The sequence below is a fragment of the Halichondria panicea genome, chromosome 14 (genome assembly GCF_963675165.1).
Source record: "Halichondria panicea chromosome 14, odHalPani1.1, whole genome shotgun sequence".
In the NCBI taxonomy this organism is placed as follows: Eukaryota; Metazoa; Porifera; class Demospongiae; order Suberitida; family Halichondriidae; genus Halichondria; species Halichondria panicea.
In genome coordinates this window covers 5,790,227-5,807,076 of record NC_087390.1, presented here as the reverse complement: position 1 = coordinate 5,807,076, position 16,850 = coordinate 5,790,227, and the positions used below count along the sequence as shown (strand labels likewise).

Below are 16,850 nucleotides of genomic sequence, written 5' to 3'. Positions count from 1 at the left end.
CAATAAACATTAGCTGACAATAATTATTATTAAAACAAAAACTGTACAGGTTTTCTACTGACAATAAATACTAGACAATAATTGAAACTGCACAGGTTCTACTGACAAAACAAAACTGTACAGTTCTACTTACAATAAATACTAGACAATATAATTATACAGCTAGGTTCTTTAACAAGTTAACCATGGCCAGGCCAGTGTTAACTCACAAGGTATAGACCTAAGACAGTATATATAGTTAAAATGCAGTCTCTGCAGTCTCTAGGGAGGATTGGTGGGATAGATGTTCATCTGTGCACGAGGTCGAGGCTAGACTGCGAGATGCCTGCAAACAAGAGTCATAGAGACGTTAGTATGTAGCTCCATTTATATACCAAATTAGTATGTATGTATACATAATGATATTTAACTACAACTTTCGCACAAAATCTGAGTGTTTAGCTATTAAATACCAACTTTATTATACTGTTTGTCTATTATTAATTCCATAACTCACAATTAACAACCCAAATTCAATAAAAGCATTGTAGGCTGCTTCTGCTTTCGGCCTGATCTCAGCAGCGTCACTCCACAAGTCTTGTACAAGTTTGACTAGCTCAGGAAATACCTGCGGTGTATATTATTATTTGAGTGCTATAATTATATGTCATTAACAAAAGTACGTATCATGTGGAGTTTGCAATTGTACTTCTTTAGTGCGGAGGATCGAGGTAAAATATATTACGGGAATGAAATACTGATTAAACGAAACTCACATCGAATTTTTTAGGGATATTTGGTCTATAACTGTTGTTGTGAATGTGCCTTCTCATCTCATCTATTGTAGGCTGTTGAATTCCAGCTAATTTCTCACTCATCGGTTGCCGGTACGCTTCCACTTCCTCTGTGTGTGTGTGAGTGGTGAGGGTACAATTCATCATCAAAGTTGCTGCACTAATATAAACGACCTATCAAGTTGTACTATAACCTCTATAATTATTGCATGTATATAATTATACTTGATGTGTTTCTGCCAAAACTAGGGCCTAGCTATAATATTTGTATATAGTGCTAGAATATATGTGAGCATAAAAGTTGTGGCGGCTCGGAAAGCAGAATGCTATAATTATTATTTATGCGATAAACTTATTTCCTTGCTTAAACGCATAAATTACACTTATTCATACCTTGATCTCGTTGAGTTCTGGTTAACAGCTCGTATATAACCACACCAAGGGAATAAGAATCAGTAGCTTTAGCATCAGTCCTACTATTCACCCTGACTTTCATCAGCTCTGGTGCGGCATACATGGGTGTACCGGCTGTCATTGGTTCCTGAATCGTGGTTTATTAGTGGTATGAGTCTTAGCGGCACTTCAGGTAATAACATTTGAAGAAACGAACTTTATAAGGATCGAACCCTATATATCCTTATAAGTTCGCTTCTTCAGATTTCAGGAAAATTTTCAAAAGAATGGCTTTTGAGGAAATCGTCGGAGACAATTGCAAGCTATAGGAAATTCCCAGATAACATATAGCGGGTACATTTGTGAGCCTAATACTAATTTTAGTGAATGAGGTAGTTGGTTTGACGATGCATGCAGCATGATTGCCATGACCTTCTGCATGGGACTAAGTATCAAACTGAAACATTGGTGACCCTCACCTTAAGCTTGTTCACCAAATCGCCAAATTTACCCGCTATATATAAGTAGACAATTACGAAAGTATACGTACCTTCACATCCTCAGTAATGCATGTGTATATAATTATAGCCAAAGTTATAATAGAGAGTAAAGATATATAGAGTTATACGCTTTGATATAGCTGAGAAAATTACCGTGTACTTTCATATCAGCTATACATAATTATATAGCTTTCTTGAAGGGGATTCTGTTTTGAAAATTGCCAGGCAAAAGGATATATACCGTATATCAATAGCGGGTATATTTCGAGGGTATAAAATTAATGTTTGTGGTTTTCGCAGATTAAGCATGTATATATCGCGAACATTTATAACCGTGAATTTATTATTGCATGCATGCTAAATCCCTGAAAACCTTTCTAAAGGCATTTCTGCGAAAATTTATACCCTCAAAATAATCCGCTATACGGTACTCACCACATGATATTGACTTTCCTAGGAGCTGGAATTCAGCTAACGTCAGCACCTGCCTCTGGATGACAGTGTACACAGAGCCCCGGGTGTGCAGTGCAACCACCAGTCTCATCTCTTTCTCATCGTGTCCGATGAACTTGAGAATGTTCTGGTGGTCGACACTGGAGGATGTGTACACTGCCACCTCTCTGAAGAATCTCTCTCTGGAATTCTCCCGAAAAACCTGCAGTAATTATGGAATTATTCGATGCCGCATTCAAATACCAAATTGCCAATATACTGTATACCCTCGCAAAAATACGCCCACCCTTTTCTTGAAGCAGTTTAGGCTTATTAGAGGACTGCGTACGAGCCTATTAATGCGAGGGTACGGTATGATTAGAGAGAATGCACGACATTAACAAACATAGCACATAACTATAGCCTCTAATTATGTGCATACATGTAACATAATTATACTCAGTCTATAACTACTATATTATATATATATATATATAAATCAAGAAATAGCAAATGGCTCCGATAATCTGAGCCCTGCACCACCCGTACCGACTGTGTACATATAATTAGTATAGTCACTCACTCACCTTCACGGCGACCTTATTCTCTTGATACGTTCCCTCATACACAACACCATCGCTCCCTTCTCCGAGTACTGCTTCAGACAACAGCAGCCCTGTCAGGTTAGGTCTACTCCCTGTGTATGTAGGATACGGTCTGCCAGTGTCATTAGTGACTAGGTATTCATCATTTCTGCACCGTTTCCAACAGCAACATATGACACCGATAGCAAACATTACTACGACTAGGGCGATAATTGCAAGAGTAACCACTATTGCAGTAATGGTGCCATCCGGTAGACCTTGTACCATCGTCACGGTAACGGTTGTAGTTGTTGTTGTTGTAATTGGTTCATTAGGGATGGGGAAAATAATTCTAGGTTCATCCTCATCTGTTCTTTCTTGATTGCACAATGTGGCATTGCAGCAACAAGAATACTCTAAATTTCCGTCCTCGTCCTCGAAAGGAGAAACCAATTCCAGTATACAGTTATTAGTATATGGAACACAGTGTTCTCCCGAGTGACAAGATAAGTGCTGAAAAAAATAAATTTTGGTTAGACACAAAATGAATTTAGGCACCGGCCAATATACATGCAAACATACATGCATGCGTGAAGGATATACATGTTTATCTTACTGATGGTATCAATGTTATCCCATTATATCGGTAGACTGCATGACAAACTGGGTCTGGAAATATTGTTGGTTCGCAGACAGCGAAGGGGATCTCACCCGTCACCTCACAAAGTAGTCCAGGAAGAGGAACTGCAATTGGACCATACATATCTATACTACAGTTTTGTACCTATAAATTATTGCAGTTTGTGAATCAGCTAGTGCACATGTAAATGATAGCCTCGTCCCCACGCCCACCTTCAATTCGAAGGATAAAAATCTGTGAAGGATTGAAGCTATATATGCTTGTAGTGGCTGCGGGCATGAGGCAAGTCACTGTCAGTGTGGACATTAATTCTGTCTTAAAAAAAGGCTTTTAACTGTGCATGCGGGTCCAAAGTATAATTTATAGTGACCTTTTAATTAATATACATGCATGCAGTGGAACCTCTGTTAACAACCACCTCCGAATAAAGGCCAGTTGCTATATAACGGCCAGGTCCCAAATGAACAGTTTGTGTAAAAACAACCTCTCAACAAAGGCACCCTCTGTATATAAAGGCCAAAACATTGTTCCCTATGCAAGAGTCACATCAAATTAAGGTTTACAAAAACAACTTGCGGGTTTTACCAGGTTGCGTTGATGAGTTTGAGGGCATTGTCATGCACACTGAAGTGAGTAGCAATATGAGAAAGCTGCAGAATGAAAAGGGAGTACATCAATTAACATTTACTGTAGTGCATGAGTTAGGCAATGATATTGCACATGCATGAAATTAATTATTTCATGTAAGGGTAAGTATAGGTGCATAACATCGAAGCATGACGTAATTATGCATGCTGCAAAATTAATGGATGGTTAGGCTCAGGGCTCAAGTTAGGCGTTGCCCCATTTCTATACATGTATAGCGGATAATTTTCGTGGGCAAGCTAACCTCCACGAAATTTCCCCATGCATACACAAAAACCTGACCTCCCCATGCGATATATGATATGCATGCCTGAATCTCTAGAGAGTAACAGGATGTGAGCTGTTGCATTCCTACCCATGCATGAGCAATTTTTACAACTTGTGGTTTTGTATGACCAATAGGTTGGGCTCATCTACTATACTATTGACATTCAAAATCTCACACTTGCACCCCTGTGCAATGTCAGCACTTTAAATTCAAAAATACAATGTGAAAAAGTAGTCTGAAGAGCAATTGCAGTATAAAAACACAAACTTAGCTATTGTTAATTTATGAGGCTATGAATAATTATACCTATCACTCACACATGCACATGCATTATCAGACTGATAGCTATACAAACACTGAGCTAGAATGCAGCTGCAATTCTCTGCAATATTTTATGCACCTGGTCTCTCTCCAACTGGCCATGGTGCAGTGTGCAGACTCAGAACAAATGCAACTCTTGAATATCTCCAGTGTCCTTCTGATCTGAGCTAGCTGCTGCAGCATTCAATCACAGGTAACTTTCGAGGGCGGCTTAACTGCTACTTATTCAGGGCAGGTAGACCAAATTTTTGCTAATTGTTAACATTGACAATTTTTAATTATGAGGTTTGAGATAATTATGTGTCACTGAATTCAACACAAAAATTACAAATCTGTTTGCCTAATAAAATAATTATGGAATTATGAATAAGAGTGTGTTTGCTGTGAACTAAGCTATCTGCCAGTGTCTACTTTTCTCTTCCTGACAGCTTCGAACAACTCCTTACATCTCTTGATACACTCATCCTGCACAGTGAAACAATACAACATAGTAATCAAACAGATTTGTATAAGACTGGCTCAAAAAACTGTACACATGGCTAATACAGTAGAACAACTCTAAATGGCCCACCCAGTGGCGTAGGCAGAGGGGGGCTGATGGGGCTAGAGCCCCCCCCCCTTTTGTGCTCCATCAATTTCAACTTAGCTTGAATTACCGTGATCTGTCAATCTATTCTGCTCTACTGCATGCATAGTTACTAGAATGATGTCATGTAATTGAAATGTGGGCAGGGCTATCCGATGTGCGCATGCTTGCTGAGGAAAAGTGATGACCTTTTTTTAGAGAAACTACAATGAAAGTCTGCGCCTATGCTAAACCAATTTGAGCCCTGCCCTTCCCAAAATCCTGGCTACGCCAACTGTGAGGCCAGGTCCCTATCCCTAATGAACAGTTTGTGTAGAAAAAAACCTCAACAAAAGCCACCTCTGTATAATGGCTAACACTTTGTTCCATTGTACAACACAATTATTGTTTGCAAATTTGTTGACGCTCTGTTTTGTGTGGCTGCCAGAACTCAACATCATAATTATTACAAAGTAGCATACACATGCAAAAATAGCACAACAACAATTTTAAGGTTATGTACTCTCAAGCTCAAATAGAATTCTCTCTTTGCTTATTTTCTCCTTGAGTACGTACCATTGATTTTCCAGGAACAGCTTTAGAAACATTTTCCCAGCGATCCTCAGAGAACTTTGGATAGTGAGAGAGGGCCCACTCCAGTTGAGTCTGTTGGTACTGGCTCCAGTTATCACTAGGCAACGAGCTAGCCTCAGGGGAAAAAAGAGAAATCTCCGGTAAATATTATGCAGGAGATTAATTGAATTACGCATACTTGTGTGGGCAAAAATAAAGACTTATGTAATTGGTAAGGATCATGTAATTAATATGCAATACCAGCAGTTACCTGCATTGATCCTCAGAGTCATTAGTGGCAAGTGATTCGTGTTCCAATTTCGAGTTTTTGTGGGTCTTTCCGTTAGCTCTTTGACCAGCTCCAATATTCTCCACAGTCTCGACTTCAGTTGTGCCTTCTCTATTTCTACCCAGTGTCTTGTTACCGCTGCTCTGTGGGGCGGCGAGTTTTGAGCTCTTCTTTGACGCAGTCTTGTAACTGTCATCATCTAAGTCGTTCATTACTGCCTCCAACTGATCCTCGTAGCTACCTGACTCGTACACCTCTTCATCTGTAGCACTGATTTTATTTGATTCTCCGGTGTCAGCTTGATCCTTTTGATGCACTTCATTTTGACGAAGTTGATTTTGATATGTTTTCCGACCAGAACGTCTCCTAATAGATTTCTCCTCGATTTTGTCATCTTCTTCGCTTTCTTTATCACTTTCATCTTGTTGTTCGGAGGGTTGAGAGTCTTGTTGCTTGAGGTGAATGGCTTCCTTCCATTCTGAGTATGGGATACTGGCTGTGTGCATGTGTGGTGTGTGTGTGTGTGTGTGTGTGTGTGTGTGTGAGGGTGTGTGTGGGTGGGTGAGTGTGTGTGTGTGTGTGTGTGTGTGTGTGTGTTGTGTGTGTGTGTGTGTGTGTGTGTGTGTGTGTGTGTGTATGTGTGTGTGTGTGTGTGTGTGTGTGTGTGTGTGTGTGTGAGTGTGTGTGTCTAGTTGTAATGTTACCAGGCCTACTTGTACTGGTGGTATATACAATTGTTTTATGGCCCACTCAAAGTTAGCAAGCAAAACAGTGATCACTTTAGGCCAAGATGAAATTTCCATTTAGTTATATCATTACTTAGTACCATTGCACATAACTAACTATTAACTAGAGTGACACAAGGTGTCACGGGGCGAGCGAAAGCGGTTGAGTTAAGGGTTTGTCCAAGTTCACCCGTGTTAATGTGATCAGTCAGCCTCACCGCTCTATTTAGCTATAGTGACTCCGAGACCATATAGCTGAGACTGAGCTGCATGGCTGGCTGGCAGGCTGGCTGGCTGGCCTGGATTGGTCAAAATGTTAATGTCATAATGAGGTTAAGAAATGTAAAAGTAGTTTGGAAGTGCCCCTTGTTAGTTAATATTATTGTATTGTGGACCAAGCAAGGTTTTTATTATCACAAGACAACAATACATGCAGGCTAGGTGTGCCTGTGATCTCAAGAGTGTCTGTGTCTTGTCAGAGCTTAGTGTAGCTAGCCAGTGGTGCCCATGCGCATTAATTCACGCTAGAAGTTGGTAAAGGGTCTTGAGTACGAAAAACAAATATCGTGCCAGTCCATGACAGACACACACACACATAGCCTCGATACCAGGCCGCACTATCATCAGGGAAGTGGGCCTGGTATCGACTGCTTGTGTATGCACTAACCATCTACCGATATCTGGCGGCTACGGATAACAACGTTTTATGGTCAATAAAACAATGACATCACAACAAATGGAAGTAGATTGAAGGAAATAGATAGAAAATTCGATTGAAGGTTTCTAGCCCATCTGATAGCATTCAGATAGCTACCCTTAGCCTGCTATGTTAACGAAAGACTCACGCCTGCAACAGTGTGGATGACAATCGTCTGAACGGAGTGAAAGCTGACAGTAGCCTATATGGACAGGCCACGCCCATCTAATACTAACCTTGGTGAAGTCTACAAAAATAGCTATGCAACAAACCTACAGCTCTGTCTCTAGCTAGCTAGCTATATAGCTCTGTGTATGACTATGTCTCTGTACAGTATATTTTTTGAGCAGTATGGGAAATTTTAGGGGAAAATTATCCAAAAAATTTTGCGCATGCGCAAACAGTTATATAGTAGCAGGCCTTTTCTTTCATCTTGAAGGCCAGTGAAGGAGCCTAACACACAGACAGACAGACAGACCAAATTTCAACGTTGCACACTAGGTAAGAAACTCACAAAGGAACTCGCTTCGCTCGCCCCAATTATACCCATTATGGCATACATAAAGTTGACCACAATGCACAATACAGCGGCTGTCAATGTTGTATCGATGTGAAAGTGGGTGTACCACAAAATACCACACAATAATGGAATTGGCTGGCTGGCCAGGTTGTCACTGGCTCAACCATTAATCTCTATAGCTAAGGGAGTATATATTAATGTACACAATAGCATTGCTTATAGGTAGCTAGTTATGAGAGTTTATAGCTTGTAGCAATACAAGCTAAGTACAAGCTAAAAAACAACTTTGTGTACCAGCCTCAGTCTAGATTTATACTAAATGTACACGTACGTACATGTGCATTTAATTCACATTTAAGCAACTTACCCTGCTCTAGCTCTGTAATACTTCCAGCATATATACTAGTTACTATCTGTGATAGCGAACCACAAGGGACCTCTATTAAAATGGCAGGATGATACTTGCAATGCCCCACCCACCTTTTGCAAAGCCTTTGTGGCGCATGCGCATTATCCCCAACAATAAACATTAGCTGACAATTAAAACAAAAACTGTACAGGTTTTCTACTGACAATGAATACTAGACAATAATTGAAACTGCACAGGTTCTACTGACAAAACAAAACTGTACAGTTCTACTTACAATAAATACTAGACAATATAATTATACAGCTAGGTTCTTCAACAAGTTAACCATGGCCAGTGTTAACTCACAAGGTATAGACCTAAGACAGTATATATAGTTAAAATGCAGTCTCTGCAGTCTCTAGGGAGGATTGGTGGGATAGATGTTCATCTGTGCACGAGGTCGAGGCTAGACTGCGAGATGCCTGCAAACAAGAGTCATAGAGACATTAGTATGTAGCTCCATTTATATACCAAATTAGTTTGTATGTATACATAATGATATTTAACTACAACTTTCGCACAAAATCTGAGTGTTTAGCTATTAAATATCAACTTTATTATACTGTTTGTTTATTATTAATTCCATAACTCACAATTAACAACCCAAATTCAATAAAAGCATTGTAGGCTGCTTCTGCTTTCGGCCTGATCTCAGCAGCATCACTCCACAAGTCTTGTACAAGTTTGACTAGCTCAGGAAATACCTGCGGTGTATATTATTATTTGAGTGCTATAATTATATGTCATTAACAAAAGTACGTATCATGTGGAGTTTGCAATTGTATACTTCTTTAGTGCGGAGGATCGAGGTAAAATATATTACGGGAGTGAAATATTAAACGAAACTCACATCGAATTTTTTAGGAATATTTGGTCTATAACTGTTGTTGTGAATGTGCCTTCTCATCTCATCTATTGTAGGCTCTTGAATTCCCGCTAATTTCCCACTCATGGGCTGCTTGTAGGCTTCTACTTCCTCTGTGTGTGAGTGAGTGGTGAGGGTACAATTCATCATCAAAGTTGCTGCACTAATATAAACGACCTATCAAGTTGTACTATAACCTCTATAATTATTGCATGTATATAATTATACTTGATGTGTTTCTGCCAAAACTAGGGCCTAGCTATAATATTTGTATATAGTGCTAGAATATATGTGAGCATAAAAGTTGTGGCGGCTCGGAAAGCAGAATGCTATAATTATTATTTATGCGATAAACTTATTTCCTTGCTTAAACGCATAAATTACACTTATTCATACCTTGATCTCGTTGAGTTCTGGTTAACAGCTCGTATATAACCACACCAAGGGAATAAGAATCAGTAGCTTTAGCATCAGTCCTACTATTCACCCTGACTTTCATCAGCTCTGGTGCGGCATACATGGGTGTACCGGCTGTCATTGGTTCCTGAATCGTGGTTTATTAGTGGTATGAGTCTTAGCGGCACTTCAGGTAATAACATTTGAAGAAACGAACTTTATAAGGATCGAACCCTATATATCCTTATAAGTTCGCTTCTTCAGATTTCAGGAAAATTGTCAAAAGAATGGCTTTTGAGGAAATCGTCGGAGACAATTGCAAGCTATAGGAAATTCCCAGATAACATATAGCGGGTACATTTGTGAGCCTATAATACTAATTTTAGTGAATGAGGCAACGGAGTTAGTTGGTTTGACGATGCATGCAGCATGATTGCCATGACCTTCTGCATGGGACTATAAGTATCAAACTAAAACATTGGCGACGCTCACTTAAGCTTGTTCCACCAAATCGCAAAATTTACCCGCTATATATAATTATACTATAATTATAGACAATTACATTTTAAGAAAGTATACGTACCTTCACATCCTCAGTAAAAAATTGCCTACTGTGGCCAAAGTCTGCCAGAGCAGCTTCTCCGTTCTGTTTAATCAGAATGTTCGCAGTTTTTAAATCACCGTGCACTATGCACGGTGGCCTGCTTCTGTGCAGGAATCCCAGTCCTGCATGTGTATATAATTATAGCCAAAGTTATAATAGAGAGTAAAGATATATAGAGTTATACGCTTTGATTATAGCTGAGAAAATTACCGTGTACTTTCATATCAGCTATACATAATTATAGCTTTCTTGAAGGGGATTCTGTTTTGAAAATTGCCAGGCAAAAGGATATATACCGTATATCAATAGCGGGTATATTTCGAGGGTATAAATGTTTGTGGTTTTCGCGGATTAAGCATGTATATATCGCGAACATTTATAACCGTGAATTTATTATTGCATGCATGCTAAATCCCTGAAAACCTTTCTAAAGGCATTTCTGCGAAAATTTATACCCTCGAAATAATCCGCTATACGGTACTCACCACATGATATTGACTTTCCTAGGAGCTGGAATTCAGCTAACGTCAGCACCTGCCTCTGGATGACAGTGTACACAGAGCCCCGGGTGTGCAGTGCAACCACCAGTCTCATCTCTTTCTCATCGTGTCCGATGAACTTGAGAATGTTCTGGTGGTCGACACTGGAGGATGTGTACACTGCCACCTCTCTGAAGAATCTCTCTCTAGAATTCTCCCGAAAAACCTGCAGTAATTATGGAATTATTCGATGCCGCATTCAAATACCAAATTGCCAATATACTGTATACCCTCGCAAAAATACGCCCACCCTTTTCTTGAAGCAGTTTAGGCTTATTAGAGGACTGCGCACGGGCCTATTAATGCGAGGGTACGGTATGATTAGAGAGAATGCACGACATTAACAAACATAGCACATAACTATATAGCCTCTAATTATGTGCATACATGTAACATAATTATACTCAGTCTATAACTACTATAATTATATATATATATAATCAAGAAATAGCAAATGGCTCCGATAATCTGAGCCCTGCACCAACCGTACTGACTGTGTACATATAATTAGTATAGTCACTCACTCACCTTCACGGCAACCTTATTCTCTTGATACGTTCCCTCATACACAACACCATCGCTCCCTTCTCCTAGTACTGCTTCAGACAACAGCAGCCCTGTCAGGTTAGGTCTACTCCCTGTGTATGTAGGATACGGTCTGCCAGTGTCATTAGTGACTAGGTATTCATCATTTCTGCACCGTTTCCAACAGCAACATATGACACCGATAGCAAACATTACTACGACTAGGGCGATAATTGCAAGAGTAACCACTATTGCAGTAATGGTGCCATCCGGTAGACCTTGTACCATCGTCACGGTAACGGTTGTAGTTGTTGTTGTTGTAATTGGTTCATTAGGGATGGGGAAAATAATTCTAGGTTCATCATCATCTGTTCTTTCTTGATTGCACAATGTGGCATTGCAACAACAAGAATACTCTAAATTTCCGTCCTCGTCCTCGAAAGGAGAAACCAATTCCAGTATACAGTTATTAGCATATGGAACACAGTGTTCTCCCGAGTGACAAGATAAGTGCTGAAAAAAATAAATTTTGGTTAGACACAAAATGAATTTAGGCACCGGCCAATATACATGCAAACATACATGCATGCGTGAAGGATATACATGTTTATCTTACTGATGGTATGAATGTTATCCCATTATATCGGTAGACTGCATGACAAACTGGGTCTGGATATATTGTTGGTTCGCAGACAGCGAAGGGGATCTCACCCGTCACCTCACAAAGTAGTCCAGGAAGAGGAACTGCAATTGGACCATACATGTCTATACTACAGTTTTGTACCTATAAATTATTGCAGTTTGTGAATCAGCTAGTGCACATGTAAATGATAGCCTCGTCCCCATGCCCACCTTCAATTCGAAGGGTAAAAAGCTGTGAAGGATTGAAGCTATATATGCTTGTAGTGGCTGCGGGCATGAGGCAAGTCACTGTGGACATTAATTTTGTCTTAAAAAAAGGCTTTTAACTGTGCATGCGGGTCCAAAGTATAATTTATAGTGACCCTTTAATTAATATACAGTGGAATCTCTGTTAACAACCACCTCCGAATAAAGGCCAGTTGCTATATAACGGCCAGGTCCCAAATGAACAGTTTGTGTACAAAACAACCTCTCAACAAAGGCACCCCTCTGTGTATAAAGGCCAAAACATTATTCCCTATATGCAAGAGTCACATCAAATTAAGGTTTACAAAAACAACTTGCGGGTTTTACCAGGTTGCGTTGATGAGTTTGAGGGCATTGTCATGCACACTGAAGTGAGTAGCAATATGAGAAAGCTGCAGAATGAAAAGGGAGTACATCAATTAACATTTACTGTAGTGCATGAGTTAGGCAATGATATTGCACGTGCACGAAATTAATTATTTCATGTAAGGGTAAGTATAGGTGCATAACATCGAAGCATGACGTAATTATGCATGCTGCAAAATTAATGGATGGTTAGGCTCAGGGCTCAAGTTAGGCGTTGCCCCATTTCTATACATGTATAGCGGATAATTTTCGTGGGCAAGCTAACCTCCACGAAATTTCCCCCATGCATACACAAAAACCTGACCTCCCCATGCGATATATGATATGCCTTGATCTCTAGAGAGTAACAGGATGTGAGCTGTTGTATTCCTACCCATGCATGAGCAATTTTTACAACTTATGGTTTTGTATGACCAATAGGTTGGGCTCATCTACTATACTATTGACATTCAAAATCTCACACTTGCACCCCTGCTGTGCAATGTCAGCACTTTAAATTCAAAAATACAATGTGAAAAAGTAGTCTGAAGAGCAATTGCAGCATAAAAACACAAACTTAGCTATTGTTAATTTATGAGGCTATGAATAATTATACCTATCACTCACACATGCACATTATCAGACTGATAGCTATACAAACACTGAGCTAGAATGCAGCTGCAATTCTCTGCAATATTTTATGCACCTGGTCTCTCTCCAACTGGCCATGGTGCAGTGTGCAGACTCAGAACAAATGCAACTCTTGAATATCTCCAGTGTCCTTCTGATCTGAGCTGAGCTGCTGCAGCATTCAATCACAGGTAACTTTCGAGGGCGGCTTAACTGCTACTTATTCAGGGCAGGTAGACCAAATTTTTGCTAATTGTTATGTTAACATTGACAATTTTTAATTATGAGGTTTGAGATAATTATGTGTCACTGAATTCAACACAAAAATTACAAATCTGTTTGCCTAATAAAATAATTATGGAATTATGAATAAGAGTGTGTTTGTTGTGAACTAAACTATCTGCCAGTGTCTACTTTTCTCTTCCTGACAGCTTCGAACAACTCCTTACATCTCTTGACACACTCATCCTGCACAGTGAAACAATACAACATAGTAATCAAACAGATTTGTATAAGACTGGCTCAAAAAACTGTACACATGGCTAATACAGTAGAATAACTCTAAATGGCCCACCCAGTGGCGTAGGCAGAGGGGGGCTGATGGGGCTAGAGCCCCCCCCCCCCTTTTGTGCTCCATCAATTTCAACTTAGCTTGAATTACCGTGATCTGTCAATCTATTCTGCTCTACTGCATGCATAGTTACTAGAATGATGTCATGTAATTGAAATGTGGGCAGGGCTATCCGATGTGCGCATGCTTGCTGAGAAAAAGTGATGACCTTTTTTTAGAGAAACTACAATGAAAGTCTGCACCTATGCTAAACCAATTTGAGCCCTGCCCTTCCCAAAATCCTGGCTACGCCAACTGTGAGGCCAGGTCCCTATCCCTAATGAACAGTTTGTGTAGAAAAAAACCTCAACAAAAGCCACCTCTGTATAATGGCTAACACTTTGTTCCATTGTACAACACAATTATTGTTTGCAAATTTGTTGACGCTCTGTTTTGTGTGGCTGCCAGAACTCAACATCATAATTATTACAAAGTAGCATACACATGCAAAAATAGCACAACAACAATTTTAAGGTTATGTACTCTCAAGCTCAAATAGAATTCTCTCTTTGCTTATTTTCTCCTTGAGTACGTACCATTGATTTTCCAGGAACAGCTTTAGAAACATTTTCCCAGCGATCCTCAGAGAACTTTGGATAGTGAGAGAGGGCCCACTCCAGTTGAGTCTGTTGGTACTGGCTCCAGATATCACTAGGCAATGAGCTAGTCTCAGGGGAAAAAAAAGAAATCTCCGGTAAATATTATGCAGGAGATTGATTGAATTACGTATACTTGTGTGGGCAAAAATAAAGACTTATGTAATTGGTAAGGATCATGTAATTAAGTAACAAAATATGCAATACTAGCAGTTACCTGCATTGATCCTCAGAGTCATTAGGGGCTAGTGATTCGTGTTCCAATTTCGAGTTTTTGTGGATCTTTCCGTTAGCTCTTTGACCAGCTCCAATATTTTCCACAGTCTCGACTTCAGTTGTGCCTTCTCTATTTCTACCCAGTGTCTTGTTACCGCTGCTCTGTGGGACGGCGAGTTTTGAGCTCTTCTTTGACGCAGTCTTGTAACTGTCATCATCTAAGTCGTTCATTACTGCCTCAAACGATCCTCGTAGCTACCTAACTCGTACACCTCTTCATCTGTAGCACTGATTTTATTTGATTCTCCGGTGTCAGCTTGATCCTTTTGATGCACTTCATTTTGACGAAGTTGATTTTGATACGTTTTCCGACCAGAACGTCTCCTAATAGGTTTCTCCTCGATTTTGTCATCTTCTTCGCTTTCTTTATCACTTTCATCTTGTTGTTCAGAGGGTTGAGAGTCTTGTTGCTTGAGGTGAATGGTTTCCTTCCATTCTGAGTATGGGATACTGGCTGTGTGCATGTGTGGTGAGTGTGTGTGTGTGTGTGTGTGAGGGTGTGAGTGTGTGTGTCTAGTTGTAATGTTACCAGGCCTACTTGTACTGGTGGTATATACAATTGTTTTATGGCCCACTCAAAGTTAGCAAGCAAAACAGTGATCACTTTAGGCCAAGATGAAATTTCCATTTAGTTATATCATTACTTAGTACCATTGCACATAACTAACTATTAACTAGAGTGACACAAGGTGTCATGGGGGGGCGAGCGAAAGCGGTTGAGTTAAGGGTTTGTCTAAGTTCACCCGTGTTAATGTGATCAGTCAGCCTCACCGCTCTATTTAGCTATAGTGACTCCGAGACCATATAGCTGAGACTGAGCTGCATGGCTGGCTGGCTGGCCCCTGGATTGGTCAAAATGTTAATGTCATAATGAGGTTAAGAAATGTAAAAGTAGTTTGAAAGTGCCCCTTGTTAGTTAATATTATTGTATTGTGGACCAAGCAAGGTTTTTATTATCACAAGACAACAATACATGCAGGCTAGGCGTGCCTGTGATCTCAAGAGTGTCTGTGTCTTGTCAGAGCTTAGTGTAGCTAGCCAGTTGTGCCCATGCGCATTAATTCAAGCTAGAAGTTGGTAAAGGGTCTCGAGTACGAAAAACAAATATCGTGCCAGTCCATGACAGACACACACACACATAGCCTCGATACCAGGCCACACTATCATCAGGGAAGTGGGCCTGGTATCGACTGCTTGTGTATGCACTAACCATCTACCGGTATCTGGCGGCTACGGATAACAACGTTTTATGACATCACAACAAATGGAAGTAGATTGAAGGAGAAAATTCGATTGAAGGTTTCTAGCCCATCTGATAGCATTCTGATAGCTACCCTTAGCCTGCTATGTTAACAAAAGACTCACAGCCTGCAACAGTGTGGATGACAATCGTCTGAACGGAGTGAAAGCTGACAGTAGCCTATATGGACAGGCCACGCCCATCTAATACTAACCTTGGTGAAGTCTACAATCAGAATGAAAATAGCTATGCAACAAACCTACAGCTCTGTCTCTAGCTAGCTAGCTATATAGCTCTGTGTATGACTATGTCTGTACAGTATATTTTTCTGAGCAGTATGGAAATTTTAGGGGAAAATTATCCAATAATTTTGCGCATGCGCAAACAGTTATATAGTAGCAGGCCTTTTCTTTCGTCTTGAAGGCCAGTGAAGGAGCCTAACACACACAGACAGACAGACCAAATTTCAACGTTGCACACTAGGTAAGAAACTCACAAAGGAACTCGCTTCGCTCGCCCCAATTATACCCATTATGGCATACATAAAGTTGACCACAATGCACAATACAGTGGCTGTCAATGTTGTATCGATGTGGAAAGTGGGCGTACCACTACACAGTACACACAATAATGGAATTGGCTGGCTGGCCAGGTTGTCACTGGCTCAACCATTAATCCCTATAGCTAAGGGAGTATATATTAATGTACACAATAGCATTGCTTATAGGTAGCTAGCTATGAGAGTTTATAGCTTGTAGCAATACAAGCTAAGTACAAGCTAAAAAACAACTTTGTGTACCAGCCTCAGTCTAGATTTATACTAAATGTACACGTACGTACATGTGCATTTAATTCACATTTAAGCAACTTACCCTGCTCTAGCTCTGTGATACTTCCAGCATAGATACTATAAATTATAGTTACTATCTGTGATAGGGAACCACGAGGGACCTCTATTAAAATGGCAGGATGATACTTGCAATGCCCCACCCACCTTTTGCA

At 40.1% G+C, this 16,850-nt stretch overlaps 2 protein-coding genes and 1 long non-coding RNA gene across 3 annotated transcripts; all 3 read right to left on the bottom strand.

Moving 5' to 3' along the window:
• Nucleotides 1–4,811: 4,811 nt before the first annotated feature.
• Nucleotides 4,812–16,809, bottom strand: LOC135347985 (dnaJ homolog subfamily C member 1-like). The gene is made up of 4 exons (XM_064546162.1): nucleotides 16,721–16,809; nucleotides 5,966–6,461; nucleotides 5,698–5,824; nucleotides 4,812–5,021 (listed from the first exon to the last, which is right to left on the bottom strand). The coding sequence occupies exons 2-4, from the start codon at nucleotides 6,193–6,195 to the stop codon at nucleotides 4,950–4,952; spliced, it is 429 nt and encodes a 142-aa protein (XP_064402232.1). The 5' UTR covers nucleotides 6,196–6,461; nucleotides 16,721–16,809; the 3' UTR covers nucleotides 4,812–4,949.
• LOC135348124 (activin receptor type-1B-like) lies at nucleotides 8,670–11,551 on the bottom strand. The gene is made up of 7 exons (XM_064546300.1): nucleotides 11,267–11,551; nucleotides 10,685–10,904; nucleotides 10,179–10,321; nucleotides 9,596–9,743; nucleotides 9,185–9,312; nucleotides 8,928–9,038; nucleotides 8,670–8,756 (listed from the first exon to the last, which is right to left on the bottom strand). The coding sequence occupies exons 1-7, from the start codon at nucleotides 11,549–11,551 to the stop codon at nucleotides 8,670–8,672; spliced, it is 1,122 nt and encodes a 373-aa protein (XP_064402370.1).
• On the bottom strand, nucleotides 13,361–14,534 carry LOC135348009 (uncharacterized). Its single transcript, XR_010398601.1, has 2 exons — nucleotides 14,273–14,534; nucleotides 13,361–13,594 (listed from the first exon to the last, which is right to left on the bottom strand). It is a non-coding gene; the product is annotated as an uncharacterized LOC135348009 (long non-coding RNA).
• Nucleotides 16,810–16,850: the final 41 nt, after the last annotated feature.

What these genes read in the sequence shown, in the direction of transcription:
- LOC135347985 (XM_064546162.1), bottom strand. Translation starts at nt 6,195, where the DNA reads ATGAACGACTTAGATGATGACAGTTACAAGACTGCGTCAAAGAAGAGC. An exon ending in GACTCTGAGGATCAATGCAG is followed by an intron (nt 5,825 to 5,965) that starts GTAACTGCTGGT and finishes CCCTGAGGCTAG; the next exon opens with CTCGTTGCCTAGTGATAACT. An exon ending in CTGTTCCTGGAAAATCAATG is followed by an intron (nt 5,022 to 5,697) that starts GTACGTACTCAA and finishes TTCACTGTGCAG; the next exon opens with GATGAGTGTATCAAGAGATG.
- LOC135348124 (XM_064546300.1), bottom strand. Translation starts at nt 11,551, where the DNA reads ATGGTACAAGGTCTACCGGATGGCACCATTACTGCAATAGTGGTTACT. An exon ending in CAGAACTCAACGAGATCAAG is followed by an intron (nt 9,313 to 9,595) that starts GTATGAATAAGT and finishes ACTCACACACAG; the next exon opens with AGGAAGTAGAAGCCTACAAG. An exon ending in TTGAATTTGGGTTGTTAATT is followed by an intron (nt 8,757 to 8,927) that starts GTGAGTTATGGA and finishes TCTTGTTTGCAG; the next exon opens with GCATCTCGCAGTCTAGCCTC.